General features: G+C 40.8%; 1 protein-coding gene across 2 annotated transcripts in view; it reads left to right on the top strand.

Annotated features, from left to right (window-relative positions):
* The window catches only part of LOC144194155 (transmembrane protein 266-like), a 28,092-nt gene extending 9,222 nt beyond the window's left edge, over nucleotides 1-18,870 (top strand). For both annotated transcript variants that reach the window (XM_077713011.1, XM_077713012.1), the window contains exons 3-11: nucleotides 170-361; nucleotides 8,350-8,504; nucleotides 9,359-9,432; nucleotides 10,543-10,599; nucleotides 11,185-11,323; nucleotides 12,526-12,641; nucleotides 13,101-13,284; nucleotides 16,748-16,810; nucleotides 17,256-18,870. In XM_077713011.1, the coding sequence (XP_077569137.1) occupies nucleotides 170-361; nucleotides 8,350-8,504; nucleotides 9,359-9,432; nucleotides 10,543-10,599; nucleotides 11,185-11,323; nucleotides 12,526-12,641; nucleotides 13,101-13,284; nucleotides 16,748-16,810; nucleotides 17,256-17,728 (1,453 nt within the window). In that variant the 3' untranslated portion in view covers nucleotides 17,729-18,870. The remainder of the gene's footprint in view (nucleotides 1-169; nucleotides 362-8,349; nucleotides 8,505-9,358; nucleotides 9,433-10,542; nucleotides 10,600-11,184; nucleotides 11,324-12,525; nucleotides 12,642-13,100; nucleotides 13,285-16,747; nucleotides 16,811-17,255) is intronic.

Here is an 18,870-nt window from a genome sequence, read left to right as displayed (position 1 = left end):
TACCAAAATTATTATCCTAGTATATAACATACTACATAATAGGAATGTCCCAATATTGTCCTTTTTTAACTTCTGAGTCAATCCAATAACTTTCCAGATATGTTGTATGTATGTAACCAGTAAATGAAAACCATGTAGATATCTGATTTGGTCCTTGTTGATCTTGTAGGGACACGGAAACTGCAGCTCTCTCAGACTTGGAGGTCATCTCCCAGCAGGTTGATGATGAGAACCAATGTTTGGCCCCTCCAGTTCAGCTTGTGAGTTTTGGCTACCGAGATCTTCCCCTCGCAGCGCTGGATCTCTCACTGGCAGGCTCGCAGCTCCTTTCCAACCCAGACGAGGATGAAACAAGGGAAGGGTAAGTAAAGTGATAATCGGTTTATGCTGACACATTGGAAGTATTTTTTTCCTCTAAGCAACAATTTTGATATCACTTAAGTGTTTTTTTTCTTGTATTTGTAATGTTTTATAATCGTTCAATCATCTACATAAAAAAATAGTCATGTTTAAGACAATTAGTTTATCATAACATTATATAATGCCCCAAAATGGAAGACTAGACTCCCTTGTTTAGCTATAGAAATATAAATACATTATTTTCTTTGGAGTGAATGTTTGTTTTCCAATTACCTTAGTATAAATTTAAGGTTATAGGGAAACTCTTAAAAATGTGTACAATGTTATTTGGATGGAAAAACCTACGTCCTGTGCGACCCATGCAAAATAGGTCACTCACCACACATTGTTTTCACGCCTGCTTATGTTCATTTTTTTCCATTGTGTCGTGCACCTGCGACTCCATCCAAGCTAAACATACGCTCTCCGCATGACACTCATCAACACCATAAGCCAGCGCGATGGACCCATGCTGTACAATACAACCTCGGTCCAACTGTATCATTTAGGTTGCTAAACCGACCATTTCACAGAATTGTAGTTGGCGACACTGACGCTTACGTGACTCTCAGTCGTCTTTAACAAAAAAAATAACTTTGAATATGCACCGATAAACATGGTTCCCCTTGTTTGAGTTAGTGTTACAGTTTATTTTCTTGTCCCGGGGAATGCAAGTCGGAAACACGACCGTGTCTACAGTGTTGAATTATGCATGCTGCATTTCCTATTGTAGCTCTACCAGTAAAGAACCTGCAAGGCAATGTTTTGTAAACAGGCTCCACTTTAAAGCTCATGTCAGATCTGGGTAATGTCACTAACAATTCAATGTACAACACATTTCTTAATTTCTTTATTAGGCAAAGAAAAGTATATACAGTATCTTAATGGATTATTTTTTTCCCTCTAATAATCACACAAGCCTACAGAATATTTTATTTCCTTTAAAATCAGATCGTTCTACACATTCTTTTCTTTTGTTTTCCAATTTTGTTTTGTTTTTAACAACCCCAATCCATCACAAAACTTTGCCTTAAATGTCAGAAAGCATCCTCACATTAAAACCACTTGATTATAATAACTGCTTACAATGAGTGTGTCTTGGGCACTAGAGTGACCTTTTAAAAACAATTCAAGTTTAATGTGTAGATTTTACTGTCGCCAAGCCCCCGTCTGTTAATTTCACAATCAATATGCCTTTACGGCGCCACGGTGGGGGGAGTGGTTAGCATGTCCACCTTAGAGTTCTGAGGTCGATCACACTGTTCTTCATCACTAGACATGTAGCAAGAGACCACCTAAAAAGAAAGACCGATCACTGAGCTCACTTTAAGGGAAATGGGGCAGATGAAATCTTTTTTTTTCTTCTTCTTCTTTATGGCAGTGCAGGATGATGAAGTGTGCTTAAGCCCAGTCAAGACACAGCAGAGGCAAAGCAATCCAGAACTGTAAAAATGAAAACGTATAGGGATGGAATGTTAGCAGCTCCACTGACCCAGCCTGAGAAAAGTGAATTGCCCATTTCCTCTCGCTCTTGAGTGTGTGCAAATGTCAGCAAAACTTATTTAAGGAAGTCGAGACAAAGGCAAACTATTAACTTTTTCCCTTTTGCTATTTGTTCAAGGTTTAGTGTAGTGGATTTGGAAGTTAAATTTTTTTAGTGTGTGATGACGACATCGACAAGTTAGCATTAACTTATTAGCTTTATATTTTTGCTAATAAGTAGTCCATAGTCACGCACAGATAATATTTTGGTAAATGGCAGGTTAAGTCCTTATAAAAGTGGTTTCCGAGTTTGCTATGCACAGCTGGCGTTATGTTAGATTTCTTTAGAGTGAGGTTGGGACTCTACCAGCAATTTGGTTCTGTTCATAACTTTTATGGACAATTGATGTTCAAGCTTAGACTTTTCTTCTTAACTGAGGGATGAAGAGAAATAGCAAATGGAGGTTGGGGATCATTCATCGACTTATAAAGTAGCCTCAAGAGCAACTTCTTGTAGTTAAATATCTTTCTCAAGGACTCTCAAGGGCTGATGAACCCACAAGCTATGGGTTGCATTAAGACCACTCTAGCATCTGAGCCATGCCACCTTTAATCATTAGTCTAATATGCTAAAAGGCTGTTCATTTATTACACTGTCGGTGATTAAAATACTGTATGCCGCGTTTCGTCAGCCATCCTCATTGCATTCTCTAAAGACAAGCCTCTCATCTTGGACATTCTTTCACTTTAAAGGAACAAACACCTGTGAATCATCACAAACTTTGTCAACTTTTGTTTGGACCATTAATTTGTCACCCAAACTGTTATTTCTGTTTGTGAATGAACTCATTGTGGTTTTGGTTTTGCAAAAAAGCAACTCAACAGTGATCTGAAACAAGTGACAAATGGCCATGTCAGATCTCCACCTTAGAACTAGAGCTAGGAAACCGATGAAACTGATTATTTAGATAGGTGGTCCCCAAACTATTCCAGGACTGGTTTGGAGACCTCTGATTTAGACTGTAAACAATATTGGACTTTCTGCTTTGCCACTCTTATTTTGTGCAATTTAAGCATATCTGAAAGCTCTCTGATTACTGCTTACTTACATTTGCCCATAAACTTCAACAATGGGCAGCCACAGCAGAAAGTGAAACCAACTTTGAAAATGCTGTCGGATGCAAAATTCTCCAGATTTTTCACGGATTAATGAAGTCTGATCTAACCTCATGGTTGTGTTATTTCGCTCATAAATCCTTTGACAAAATGTTATTCCTGTTTAATTTTAGAAAAGCGTGGTCTCATTTGGATTTTTATTTAAGTTTTTTTACCTTACCAACCCAAGTCCAAAATTGGAATCGAACTAAAGAAAACCAACTGTGGCCATTCGGATTCCACATGAGCTCTTAATAAATGACGGCGTCACCACAGTTTGCATCTAATGTAAAGCCACCACGCATTTTATGGCGGGAAACGAGCGGCTAGGATTAATCACGACCAGAGAGCTGCCAGGGCGTGATGAAGCACCTCCTGTCGGCCGCGTTTGCATCTCATAGCCGTTAGCATTGTGAAGGTGGTTCTGACCTTACCGCTATCTCTCGCACTTTCCGCCGCAGAAGTGAACACGGCAACCGTGTGCAGCCGCCAGCGGAACGCCGGCAAATGTATTTATAAACCCAGCGCCAGCTAAAAGCCGGGCCTGTTTGCACGACGGTTGTTATCTAATCCTCTGTAATCATGCTTCACTTCATATTCCAATTTATCCTGGGTTGTCACACCTCATTAGGAACAATGGCATTTCTTCATTGATTCCCTTTGAATATTTAAATGGAATCACTTCTTTAACCCTTTTTAGCGAACTGGTTTCAACTCAATGGCTCCCATTGGAGGCGTAAGACATCCCATCCATTTCGGAAAAGGCAAATGAAGATTCATTTATTTGCGAGCTCCCAATCAAAATGGGTTGGAAGTCTGTCAATACAACTGAAATATTAGCATTCCCAGCCAAGTCTTTCCTTTTCAATGGCAGGCCTTCCTATTATCAAGTTCTATTTCCAGGATCAGACGATATCTTGTAGAATAAATCTTGTTCTCCTCACTTATCGCCACATCTTATCGATCAATGGCTGCCTGCGGTCAAGCCCAAGAGAGCCTCCAAGTTGCGCTCGGGAGGTTCTTTTAACTGCATTGTCGCGCCAATCTAGAAACGGGTGGGCGTCAGTGGTGGGTGGGAGGTGATATCGGGGGCCAATTGCACTGTTAGCAGTTTTAGTGAGTAAAAGGTATTTATTAATAGAGTTGGGTCCATCCATCTTCCTGTCTAGAAGAAAATGCTAAGGAAACCAAGGTGGCGTGGGCTTGTGTTCAGCACTTTTATGGCCACCTACTCTCCCACATAGTGGTCAACCTACTTTTGTTTGTGCACTCCCCTTATTTATCTCTTTTCCAGGTTCCATTTCACTGCCTTTTGTTTGTGCCTGTGGCACTATCAAGGCTTATTCATTCAACCTTTTTAGTGGTTGACTGACAGAATGAGTGACAACTTGAGCAATCATAAAGATGATGATGGTCATGCTTCCCGTAGCCCGCCTACCGTCTCTTGTCCTCTTCATCTTCATCTTATGATCTCGAAGACTCATTTTTCCAATGCTTGACCTCCCAAAGAATACTTTCGAAGGAGGAGTAGTGCTACAAATATGTTTGGCTGAGCACAGTTGAGGCTGAATGTTCTGAAAATACTTCAAATTTTTAGTGAATCCCAATCTTCTGTAGTTTAATACTTTTATGGTCCAATAATACATACAATAACACAAGCTCTGTGTTGCTAGACTAACACCCACCCCCCCTCGGACCCCTAACAGCTTCCTGGCTTGACTAGAGCACACCTGAACTGTGGCATGATGTCACCTTCTGTCCCGCTGGAGAGGTTCTCGCCTGCCAGACCCTGAAACGGTAGCATATGTTGCTGATATGACTGTTCTAAATGTGCAAAGGGTCCAGATGGTTCTTCTAAATGTGACGTTAGCAAGGGTATAAAAGAGGAAAGTTCATCGTCGCCACCCACCACCACATTTGGAGCGGAGGTCAGAAAATCCAATTTTGGTAACCGTTCCTTTGGTCTTTGGAGGCAAGGGATGAATGTTGGCCATCTCTTAGTGTTTGCTTGTTTAGCAAGTCCATTTATAGCTTTTTGAAGGGATGCCATGCCAAGGTCAAACTGACACCTCCTCATCATCATTCCTTCTTTAGAAGTGTTTCTGCCTTGTCAGAAGAGAGACTGAAATGGAAGTCTTGCTTACTGGAATAACGCCTTCTCAGAGGGGTCTCACTCGGTCGAGTCAATTTAGCCCGCTTTAATTAGCCGGCGTGGGAAGATCTGAGGTGGCGACCAGGGAGTGATTGGTCACGTTATCTCGCGGCTTTCCTAATTTCTGCTGGACAGATTGGTAAAGGAGCAAAAACTTTGTTGATTGAACTTCTTAATGGCTGACGTTGATTTGGTTACTATATTCGGTAGGCCTCAAGATCAATCTAAATGGTCTTGTTTGCGACTACTTATCAAAGGGAATAGCATATGCTAGGTTAAAGGGAAGTTATTATTTTTGTTCATTTATAATTTGGCTTGTAATTCAGATATCATTAGATTAAGGTTTGATCAGGTTTCAGATTACTTTGGCTCAGTTTATTTGATTTACATATAATTCATTCTATGTTGTACTTTTCATCTCGACTTTTTATTCAGGTTTAAAACCAATTCTCACTTAATCTTATCTGAACATTCTGAAATTTAGCAGTTTAAATACTCAATCAACCAATAATGACCACATCCAATAAATCTGAAGTTAAATAAAAATATTCCGACACTAACAATTTCAATTTCAACATATTACACACAGCATTACACACATTTTAGGTGAAAATTCAGTATTCAATTCAAGCAAATACTCTGTATACAAGCACTAAACAGCCGAGTAGACTTCCTTATCTAAGCAGATCATCAGGTGCTTGTGGGTCTGCCGGTCCTAACATTCACTGGCTTACTCGACAGGGTGGTATTGATTACTCTCGCTGATTTAATCTCCGTCCTCAGATTCTCTGTGGAGGGCCACTCCATCTCAGCCTCTGACAGCTGTATCACCACGCGCTCTGGAAGCAGAAAGAAGGAATTAAAATGAGAAGACAAGCTCGAAAAAATCGCTGATAATTTATAATTAACAAAATAAGACTATGCAGCACCTTCAGAAATAATATAATACAGTTAATGTTAATCTAATCCATAAGGCCTGTCAAATGTCTTTTTTCATGTTATAAAGAAAACTTAATTCACTTAATTTTAGTACAATGACTAAGAAATTCTTCACATTTTATAACAAGTTATTTTTCAGCATTAGTAATGATTCATTATTTTAATCGAAAAAAAAGCCAACTATAGCCTTTTCTCATTATGGTAGGTATGAAAATACCTTAAAATATAAGTACAAAGAGACAACTACTACGACTAAAATAAATGATTGGACGCAATGTCGATTAAGCACACCCTTTTAAACAGTAATGTGCATTTCTGGCGGCCATATTGGAGAGGGCACCTGATGTTTGGAATCTAGATCTCGTAGAGTACATATTGCACAGGAACGATGTATTATTTTTGGGCACTCCCCGATTAAGTCATTTTAATCCCGTATCAGTAGAGATGCACAGAACGGCAATCCTCCCAATAAATATGAATCGGTCCCTGAAAACATCCAATTTTCAAAATGGCTGATGGCTATGTTGTACTAAGTTAGTGGGCAAAAACCACCAAATCTTTAACCCTCCACTATGATCAGTATGGTTGAAATAAGCCACACGAGTATCTTGCCCAGTTGACGTCGACCACCTCTTGCAGGCACAAAATTGTGGACGGCGCCAACTTTCCACTCCAGCTGGAGAACTGCTGAGAGGCTTTGTTCGTCTCAGCGCTCCTGCCGTGGGCTGCTCACTATGAGAGAAAATGACATTGAAAACAAACCAAAACCTGTCATCACATTGGACTATTTATGGCTGGCATGTCAATATTCGTATTGCCAGATAGCAGATGACTGATTTACCGGCCATGGGGGGTGCCGGAGCCTATCCCAGCCAACTATTAGTACCGGGCAACTAATGCAATTGCTGGCCAGCCAATCACAGGGCACAAAGAGACGGACACATTCATACCTAGGGGCAATTTAGAGTGTTCAACCAGCCTAACATGCATGTTTTTGGAATGTGGGAGGAAATCGGAGTACCCGGAGAAAACCCATGTGAGCCTGTGGAGAACATGCAAAATCCTGATTTATCTATTTATTTGGAAATCTACAATTTTTTCTTTAGTTCTCTTTTAACTTGACTGTTAAGATGGTGATTTCCCGCCAAACAACCTCTGCTACAGTGGTTCGTTTCATGGAGGTCTGAATAGGGGGTTCATCAATATTCTAGGCTCAAATGCAGCTGATGGTAAAATCAGGAGTTTACAAAGCTTTACTGTTCCTTCTTCAGTCAATGCCTTCTCTCATCGCAATCACCTTTGCTCAATTTAAAGGCTACCTCTGCAAACTACTGCGCTCTAGTTTGCCAAACTGGGAACTTCAGTTCTCATGCTCAAAATGTAAAAGGCGCTAGTATAGTACGGTTTTGTGTTTATACATTTTTTTAATTTGGCTTTATGTGATCTTTGTATTTATGTAGCAGTGTCATTATCAGTGGGTCAATACATGTTTTTGCATCAGCTAAACCTTTAGAAAGGGCACTCATTTAAAAAAATGCATGTTATCAAATTAATATTTTTAGCAAAATATCCAGTGTACTGTTTAGTTTTATTTATTTCAAATTTCTTATTCTGTTCGGATTAACAATTTACAAAGTAGATGTTGTTTACAAGGAGAATATCTTAAAATTATGACATGTTAAAAAATTAATTAACTTTGTTAATCTTAGTTTGATTTACTTAATTCCATTTTTACTGATTCTGATTTTTAATATGTGCTTTGTTCATCCTATTTTATTCCTATCTTTGACATTTCTGGATGGGAGTGGCACTTCCAAATAAAATGTATTTTTAGTATTATTACTGTACACAAAACTTTTAAAGAGCCTCAAATTAAAAGGCATCCTTTCATTCTTAATGGATGGTCTTTTTTTTCCATTTTCTTGTGATCTGAGACATTGGCAGTTTATTATTCCGATGAGGACGACTTCAAATGCCACTACAATATTAAAAAAATAGATCTTTATGGATCGTTTAGTGCTTATTCGCCTTTGGGAAAACTTTCTTTGACTCCAATGACAACTCATCAATAATAATTTGCAGTCTTGAAGAGCGGTCATAATCTACAAGTACAAGCCCTTGGCCTTGTGCTTGACTTTGATTCAGTTTTACTTTATTTTACACTTGTTACAAGTTCCAAATAATTCACAATATAGAGCCTGACCGACTTATGCTTGTTGTAGGTCCAACTGGCTGAAGCCGTGCTGTGGCCGTCGAGTGGCCCTGTGGCAGGTCTGCTTGCTCAGCGCCGGCTTTAACTGCGTGCTGGTGGCTTGTGTCATCCTGGTGGTGCTCTTCCTCTCTTTGGAGCTGCTCATCGACACCAAGCTCCTTCAATGTGAGTCTGTCGGTCTCAACGCAATGCTATACTCCCAATTTTTCCGCATTTCACAATCTACTTCATATTACTGTCACTACATCTATAAGATGGAGCAGACGTAAAGTTCTCTGCACGCATACGTAATATAATTAAGATTTATTATAATGTAATGCCCTAAAAACTTCATATTAGTTTAATAGCAGTCTATTGCTAATTATATGATCAGCAAAATCAAATCAAAAGCCTTTATTGTCATGATACACAGCTACGTCTAACAAAATTAGTGTTGTTACTCCACAAAGTGTGTTTTCACAGTATATAAAACATAAAAAAAAGTCTATAAAAATATCTAAAAAGTCACACCCTGGCAAGGTAAATTCTAAAATATTGCACAATCTAGGGCTTTAGCACATAAAAAGCAGTTCCTTACTCTTACTTTTAGCATCAAAACTCGTAGTTATATGAACTCTAATCTTACATTTCCATTGTGGAAAGACAGGCAAGTCTATTGAACGTATGGGTTGCTCCTTTTTGCATCTGTTTCTAATAGTGCCAATCACACGAGCACCGGCTGTGCAGGATGCCAAACGCTTGATGAACAGCAATGCAGAGACACGATAACGAAGCAGGCATCTTGTCAATGGCAGCAGGCACACATCTCCATTGATTAGTGGCCAACGTTCAGCTTTAATGATACAACAGTCTGCAGGGAATGTACTGAAAGATTAGCACCGTAGGCACTTTGACACCACAGTAAATGATGGACACGGCACGCTCGCACGAGTTGCCACTTTAGAAGTGCAACTATTATTTAGTGAGAAGTTGGTGTCTCTTTTTGTTCATGGGCCTGCCCATTTGGGTTTTTTTTGCAGTTACCAATGCGTTCCAGTTTGCCAGCATCATCCACTGGATCAGTCTCATCATCCTGTCACTTTTCTTTTCAGAGGTAAGGAGAATTCAGCACCAATGTTCCCTCTAAGTCTAAATTGCGCACTACTCTCGTCCTCTTTGCGCAGCAGCAATCATTTGGCGTGCAGTAAATAAAATCCAAACTTTGTATTCATAATTATTATTTTTTTACTCCCCCTTTCCCCATGATGGCGCCGTTTACGCGGCAGCCAATGGCAGTAGCTCTATTCATCTGATGTTTTTCGTGTTTTACAGCATGTTTTACATGAAAAATTTGAGGGAATGTGATTTTATCACTGTCCAATCGGGCTGTACTGGAAGGCATTTTGTTGTACCCATACAATGATCAATTCAAACTATCAATTCAATCAATAAACGGCTTAGAAAAAAGCACCCCCGAAGCCATCATGAGAATAAGTGGTTAGGAAATGAATGAATGAATTAAATGTGCCACAGCCCAAGTTGCACCAAACAGCAATTGGACAAGCCAAAGAAAAAAGCTTAAGTTAGATTTTTTTTTGTTATTTTACTTTGGATTTTCTGGGGAAAACTTTGATCAGTTGAGCTATAATTGTAGTCTTAGACATTTAAGCCTCAAAACTTTACATTTTTACAGTACTACGCGGAAAGCAGAGAGAGTTTGACCCACGGAGCCAACTCCAGTGCAAAACAATTACGCTGAGAGTGCCGGCCTTAATGCCCTCAACCAAACGTTAATTACCATCTAGCCAGCAGGAGCAATAATTGAAGTGGAGTTTAATGAGCATTGGGGACGGGCTTCCAGCAATACGATCCGTCCAAGCGCTTCACTAACGCACGTCATATGTGAAGAGTCTTTTGAGGGCGTTTAAATGGATGTTTAATGGTCTTGGTATTGTCTACTAGTCAGAACGCTTTGTTCAAGTTCTCAAGCGTTTCACTTCATTGACTGCAAACTGTTGTCCAAATGGCCCCAACACATGATGGATTTGCAAGAGCACTTGCGCGTGACCTCTCATGCTAATTGGCGGCCGAATCAATGACGCCAATAAGAAGCGTATCGCCAAAGTCACCGCCTTGGTGAAGTGCAAAGTAGACGTTAATGTGCTTGATCGCATATTGTTAATGTCTTCATTCGTCTCTCTCTCTCTCTCTCTCCCTACAACAGATTGTCTTCCGAATTGTGGTGCTCGGGATCTGGGACTACATTGAAAACAAAGTAGAGGTATGTTTGGGACCCTTATACTGGATTTTTCTCAAAGTCACTAGACTAGAGGGATGTATGGGGAGCATTTGGGCAAGTGGCTGAGATCTTGAACAGTTTTACATTTTACACGGTTGTGATTTTAAGTCGTGTTTTTGTCATCTTATCAAAAACCAAATCAAAGTGCAACTCAATGGAAGAACTAATGTCTTATTTTAAAGTCTTATTTTAAAAGATTTGTTTTTGACACATTAGATATACGGTATAAAGGGAAATCATTAGTTTTTTATAGTACATTTTGTCATTTTTTTGTCATCCATGTATAAGGAGAAATTAACTACCGTATTACAAAAAAATACCCCTTCATTTATATTCAATTTCTCTGAATTTGGGGTCAAGATAACATGTCTGTTCTTTGTTTTGGATTTTAACAAATTCAATTCCCCCCAGATGCGACTTATACTCCAGTGAAACGAAAATATGTATTTTTTTCCCCGTTTCATTGTGCTTTTTTATAGTCTGAAAAATATGGTCAATCCAACAACCCGTGTTGGGTAGGATCAAACCTTATCGTATAGCTCTCAGAAGCCAACTTTGTCCCGACAGGTGTTTGACGGCGCCGTCATCGTGTTGTCCCTCGCCCCCATGGTGGCCTCCACGGTGGCCAACGGACCCAGCAGCCCATGGGACGCCATCAGCCTCATTATCACGTTGCGCATCTGGAGGGTGAAGAGGATCATCGATGGTGAGTCCCACACAGTGTTTATTGAGTCATACGCAAGCAGCTAAGTTGTTTGCTGGCAGCACCACCCGCCACACCGTCCTGACTCCTCCCGGGAGGCCATGAGTAACCTCGTTCTCTCCATGATTATCCAAATTATTTACCATTCAGAGCAATAAAGCTATTGATCATGCCCAAGAGTAATTTGCTGTCACCCGTCTACTCCAGCCTGTATCGACTGTAGGGTCTGGATAAGCACATTCGCGGGGACCGTAATGAATGTAGCGGTTGTTCTCCTCTATGCTAATGCAGTCCGGTTCGATATTGGTGTTGAGGTCACCCTCTGCTCGGGCCTCCTGCTGCATGCGGCATCAGACTGCAAACACGGCACACGGTTAATCTGTTTACACTTGAAAAAGAGTGACAAATTTGCTCGTCTGAATCGTCAAAATAAGCCCTAACGTTCTCTACGTCGGATGAATGCCTTTCGGGTTTAATTCATTGGCTGTCGCCGACAACGATAGGCGTCCAATTTGTTTAAACTGGAAGGACTGGCTGCGAATACTCATTTTTCAGTGCCACTGACATGACAGCACGAGACGTCCTGTGCATTTTGACTGTGAGTGAGTCAGCGAATGAAATGCAGCCAATAAGACATTTGACCATAAGTCTATTATTAAATCCATTTGGAGTATTAGATTTTGGCTATTTTCTGAGGTTATTTCAAAAACTTTAATTGGTTTTGTTTAGAAGATGCTAAATTATTATTAGTATACATTTAATTACAAAAACGGTCACATTAACAATATATTTACCTACTGTATATCTAAAAACTTTTTTTTTAATATTTGTGGTAAAGGCAAAGACTTTTGGAAATAATTGGAGTCAAATGCTCTTATATCTTAAACAATTATGACGAAAAAAACAACCTAAATAACAGTCATATTTTGATGAATTAACACCACATTTAAAAAGAAAAACAAATGAGTATGCCTTGTTGACAAGGCTTTTAGCCACACAAGGAATCTGCTTCTCTCTAGTGGTGCAACCGTGGTATTGAATTGAAAAAAATAACATCAAATGCAATGTCTGTTACTATTTCCCCTAAATATTTTAAAGCACTTATTCACCATATATATGTACATTTTAAATGTATTTTCACATTTAAACCAGTGACATAGAAATCACTGTAAAAGAAGCCACCTTTTCCCCTCCTTTTGTTTCAGCTTACGTCCTCCAAGTCAAAGTGGAGATGGAGCTGGAAATCCAACAGTGCGAGAAGACCAAGGCAGTGCGCGAGGAGCAACTGGAGCGTCTCACTCAAATCTGCCAGGAACAAGCTGTGAGCACCTCTTTACATAAACTGAACATACACATAATTTAGAAGAGCCAAGAACCAAACCAAGACCAAATGATCCACTCTTTGGCAATAAATTAAATGTAAGGATTTCACACTAGTACATAACTCAACCGTTAGTCTATCTATTGCCAGAAGGGGGAAGCATCGCCATACAGACAGAAATTGTCTTCCAAAAGGCCACTAGATGCTTTTCACATCCCTCACATTTAATTTTTTTTTTTCACAGTTTAAAAAATCACATTAGCTGAGAAATTGGTCAGTTATACTAGTTATGCCTATTTTTTTCCTCTCTCTTTGTGGTAACTAAAATGAATTAAACGAGTATTTTGTTTTGTTGCTCTTCCAATTTCTAAATCTAGTCCTTTCTCCCGCCACCACACTGCCGCCTTCATCTTCCTTCCCCTTCATTTGCATTCCCATCGGCCCATCCTCGCGCTGCAGTTTGAAATCAGGCAGCTGCGGGCCCACCTGGCCCAGCAAGACCTGGACCTGGCTGCCGAGCGCGAGGCGGCAATGCAGATCCACCGCGTGTGGGCCAAGCAGGGCCGGAATTTTCAGTTTGCCGAGGGTTTGACGCCCGGGGAATCTGACGACGAGGGCGCTCATCGCAATCCCAACACTGCAGGTACGCTTAATTTGAGGAATTTTTGATTGACAATCCCAATCCTGCTTCATATTTATGTTTATAGTCATGTTGAGGCTCACTTTGAATGCGTTAATCGAACTAAAATGTACAAATGTATCACTGAGCTGTAGGCATTTCATTTCTTTCTACTTCTTAACACTTGACATACTTTGAAATTCTTTATAAGACCTTATAAAGTTTGATACCTGCCCTAAAACCCTCTAAAGTTGCTGTATTAGAAAAGTCTGTAAGAAACAGTAGGCCAAAATATTTGCATATAGTCATAATGAAAGTTTTAGGAGGATAATTACTTTTTTACTCAAGGTTAGATGAAATAAGTTTACTCCTCTTTCATAGTTCGTAAACATTAAACGAGGGGGAAAGAATGAGGATTTAACAAGGAGCTAAAATAGTTTTTTATGGAACTATACGCTAAGGCTTACCAGTAAACGGTTTATGATAAGCCGTAATGTGAAGTATTAGCTTTTCAAACAATGTATTTTCCTAATTTTAACTTTTGAACAATGACTTTTTCAGAACTCTTGTCTTGATATGGCACTTTTTCAACTAATTTAACTAAGACGTACAATTCATATTGACTGACAATTGAACACTCGATGTTCATTTGTTGCAATGCAATTTTATTTAAAAGTAAATTTAAAAAAATAGATATACACATTTTCAGGCTATAGTTATGTAGAAAAACTGTTGTTTCTATTATTTCTCCATGTTACTTTTGTCACTTGAACGCAGTTTGTTTGCTCTTGGTTTCTAACACAATGAAAAAAAAATGCGCCTTGTAGTCCAAAAAATCCGGCACCATTTCCTTTCAATAGTCAAGATATAACCAGGTGGAGCATTTGTTTGCTCGAGGAGGTAGCAAGACAACCCGGGAGAGAGGTGGACCATCCTCTATGTGCATAATTATGTGGAACAAAAAGTCCCTGATGGTGCAACATCAGGCCAAGTGGAAGCTGGTGCAGCCTAAACTGGACATGGCCCCGGAGCAGCCCCTCGGCTCCCTCCATTCTCACACACAACGGCCATCTGACCGCAGGCACACGGGATCAATACGGGGGCAAAAAAAGCTTTTAGGACGTGCTGAACGCCGACAGAAAAAAAAACAAGCATGTTTTTTTTTTGACGCCGTCACTCTGGGCCCCCAGTCGCGTTTCCGTCGACGTGCGGCAAAGACTGGGGCTGTTTCAGCTACAGAGTGCTCTGTGCATTGGGCCGTGTCGGGAGAGCGCTGGGCTCCTGTCAACATCTGTTCTCATTCACCTGCAAACCGCAATCGGGCACCGCAATATTACCCCAAGGGCATTGAGGAGTGGCAAATCTGGCCACGGAATACAAAGTGGGCCTTTTTAAGACGACACAGTGGATGGGAGGAGCGTTCACGAGCCCCAAGTTTACTCACCTACGATCAATTTCTTTCTCACCCGAATGATGACGCCCTGGCCCAGAAACGGAAAATATCCCCTGGGATGGAGTCTTATGCCGCCTGAGATAGAAGTACTTAGTGGTGTCACATGGTGACAACATCCACTGTCACTCAAGCACAACATCTGCCCCTAAAAGCAGGTCATGGACCACTTACCGTACTGCTGCCATGCATGACAGCCACCCTTACGATTATGTAGCATTAGCTTTTGCACTGTGTCAAGAGATTAATATTTTACAAAGAATAAAAGCATTGAAAGGTGTTATTGTTAAAAATAAGAAAAATCGTAAAATCTGAACTAGCATTTCTAAGGGGTTCCGTATCATTTGGTGTTGATTCAAATTAGCCTGGACAAAAATGAATATGACAGCTTAATCTGAATCAAATAGCCTTATTTGTAGTGAAACACAATTATTATGAGTGTAGAAGCATTGGATTCAATGTATGATATTATTTTCTGCCCCCCTGCCTTATCTAAAATAGGCTCCAGCGCCCCCACGATTCATGAGGATAAGGAAAGCAAATAAAAAAATATTATTATACATTGAATCCAATGCTTCTACTCTCATAATTGTGTTTAACTACAAATATGGCTGATTCAGATTAAAGCTATCATAGTCATCAGTAACATAAAAATGAAGAATTTGCCTTATTATTCCATATGGACATAATGTTCCTTTTTCAATTGATTATTATTGTTATTATTATTTTGTCCATGTATAATAATTCCTGAAATGCTATATCTCAAACCTATTGGAAAACATAATTTTATTCTATTTAGAATCTTAACAGTAGAATCCTGTATGGTGTAAGACTGCACTAAAAGTAACCAGCGTGTCACTTCTACTCTTGCGCACACAAGTGACAGCTTGATAACCGGGCTGTCTCACCCAAAAAAAAAGAGCCGAGAGCCTTTTTATGTATGCCGGACAAGCCAATTACACCCCCTGCCCGCCCCCCGCCTCCCCAACTCACCTCCATCACTCATGTGTTATTAATTGTGCAGCGATTGTCTCCGTCTTGTTTTAGTGAGTGCAATGCCTCCTCTCCGGGGTGGCCCAGGGATTAATATTTTAGAATGAAAAATAAATGAGATTACCCATCAGAGTCTGCAGCAGCGCGTCCCCGGGAGACGGCGGCTTGCACTCAGGCAACTGGCGCTTCGCACTCAGACAGTGAGCTCAAGACCAATCAAGCGGACACCAGATCAGCGCCATTCAACCACGCACGTCGGCCCCCAACAAAGAGCTCTCGTGCGGCCCCGTTTTAGGGTCCAGGCGGGTCCAGTCTAAACAAGGACTAGGCTCTGTTACCTGCTGCACTACACGGCTAATGCGGCGCCAAGCAGAGCGTGAACCTTTCAAGCACCTGTGGCCTCCGGCACAAGCCGTCTCTGTCAATATTCCCTTGTAAACACTCCAGGTTAGCTACTACTTTGCAGTGTTTACACTGAAATAGATCAGTTCCCGCAAGGGTGTTCAAGCCAATTAGGTCAGTTTGGAGACTGTTTAATTAGAGCGCATGACAATGGCTAAAATGGCGGCCAATCTAGAGTTGCTAAGGCTAACCCCGAGACCCTTGCGAGGATAAAATGCATCATGTACTAGTCCAATTAGGCAAAATTTTATCAGCGTACATGTAAACAGTAATACCTCGTTTATCAAGGTTCATTGGTTCCAAGAATTGCCGCAGGGAGTATTTCTAGGAAAACAGATTTTTGGGGTATTTCTAGGAAACCTGAGTACTTGGGGAAACCCAATTAAGAACATCCAAACTCCACACAATAAGGACCAACCGGGCATTGAACACACGATCCAAAAGCTGTGAGGCCGATGTGCTAACCAATAGTTTTGGGTCGGATTAAAGAAATGATGTTCATAGCCAATTTCATTCACTACCAATGGCAATGATTTGGCAATGTGCAATATATTTTAGCATTTCTCTTAAGAGCTGTAATCCTTTGGGTGTGTTTTATGTTTTTTTTTTTTTTTTGGCTCATTACGTCTTGATCTTTCCTAGATTTGGTTGTACGTGATGATATGAACAACTACATCAGCCAGTACTACAGTGAAGCAACTAATGGTGAGTCATTTAACACTGAAGCATGCTTTGAGGGAAAATATAGGTCAAAATAATAATAGAGTCAAAATTAGATTTTTTTTCTTTCTTTATACATAGAAAATATGAACATTTAATAATACAACTGAAAAACGGTGGACCTTTTAATTAGGCGGAATGTTGAAAAAATAGTTTCAAAGATGTTTAAGTAGGAATCAATTGTAAATTTACTTTTCAGACTAAATTTCATTTTGGTAAAAGTGCTCTTCCGCATTGCTTAAATTTCGACAGAATTCATAAATGTGTCTGTCATCGTAACCCTCCCCCCCAATGGATTTGTGCCAATCCTGCTCTCAAAGCTGTTTCCTTGGCAACAATGAGCCAACTCCTCAGAAAAAAGCTAGCAAATTCTAGCTGGAACAAAAACACAAGAACTGATTGTTCTTCTGACTTTGTGTTTCCCTTCAAGACGGCAGGTCTTGCGGCTTAGGCACTCGCGGCGTCACCACGGCCACCATCGACATCCACCTCCCGACCAATCACATCCTTTCCAACCCCCCTCACGAGCTCAAGCTCAACTCCAGCTCCCGTCGCTGCTGCGCGTCTTCCCTCTCGGGCCAGGGACCGAGCACGGCGGTCCGGGAGCTCCTCTCGTCTCTGTCCGAGGACTCCTGCCTGTCTCGGAAAGGCCTGACTGTGGACCCGGTCAACCTTAAACTCCCCAGTCCCACTGGCTCCGAGAAGGCCAGCCCGGAACTGGACAACAGAATAAGGGTGTTCAATCGCAGGAACCACCAGGAGAGGCGGGGACGAGGTTGCGTCCTTCTACAGACCAAGCCGCTCATTCACCTGCAGGGCGGCGCCGCGGAGCCCTCGATGGAGGAAAAGTACCTACTTTTGGGTCCGGCAGACACGCCTCTCGGCCACGTGTCGGATACATAGCGCATTTTCGTGGGCACTATGTGGGAATCAAACACGAAATGCCACGCTAACTGCCGTATCATCGCCTAGCCTGGCTCCACTGATGTTGGCGACCCCCCACAATGGCCCAGTCCGGGTTCATTTGGGTGGAGCCCTCAATGGTTTGAAATTCGCCATGTCTGCCCTGAAAACTTTTCATTCCATAGTCCTCCATGAAGGTTGTGATGAGAAATATCCGCACATACAGTTTGTAGCAGAGAAAAAATCCAAATACGCCCCATCCAGATGGAATTCAAAGATGAGTGGAAAAGTTGGGGCCATTGAGGAAAGTGGAGTACAACCACTTGTCTTAGTTGGTGTCGAAAGAAGCACAACAACTCAGGTTGTATTCACACTAGGCCGTTTGAAATTATTTGTATTGCCATATATGATGAATAAAGGTTTAGAGGAGCATTGGGGGTTATAAGATATCAAGTATGAATAATAATCCTAGAGCAAGTGGGCCACAAATCCAAAGTGAGTACATATATCACCCTCTCCTCAAACAGGATTAATCGTCTTCTATTAGAATATTGAGAATAGGTCATCTCAGATGAACTGATGATTGATTTACCCGATAGCCCGATGTGCATCTCTTGTGGACTATGGCGCTTGTGATCAGGAAAATGTCACTTTGAACTGCTTTTCGGCGGCACTGAACATTTTACTCATCAAAACCAGCAAAATGGCCAATGTTAGGCCTTCAATCCAAACAAACATGCTTTTTCCTCAAAGTTGGAACAGGTGAACTGAGGGGATTATTCAATAGCAGTTTTTTGTTTTGGATTTCTATGATCAATTTCTCGTGACGGTTATTTCCTAAAAGGGAACATGACTGGATTTATTTGCAGTGAATTTTTTTGTATCGGTTATTTTTACAACTTGTGTCGATGGAATCGTGACAACAGTCAATGCTTCAAGTACACAATTTGTTGTGATAGTTGAAATTGATCAATGGACGTTTGATTGAAATCAAATGTTATGTTTTTAAATAAGGCGGATTCGTAATAAAATGGGAGCGTTTGGAGAGCCATCCTTTTAAATAGCGGGCAAATTCTTTTTCACTAATGTTTACGGACTGTTTTGTAAACTTTATATTTACTCTGGGGAGACTGGGGTGGCAG

The sequence above is a fragment of the Stigmatopora nigra genome, chromosome 3 (genome assembly GCF_051989575.1).
Source record: "Stigmatopora nigra isolate UIUO_SnigA chromosome 3, RoL_Snig_1.1, whole genome shotgun sequence".
Lineage (NCBI taxonomy): Eukaryota > Metazoa > Chordata > Actinopteri > Syngnathiformes > Syngnathidae > Stigmatopora > Stigmatopora nigra.
The sequence above is the reverse complement of the archived record's forward strand: the minus strand, read 5'-3'. Positions and strand labels throughout refer to the sequence as shown.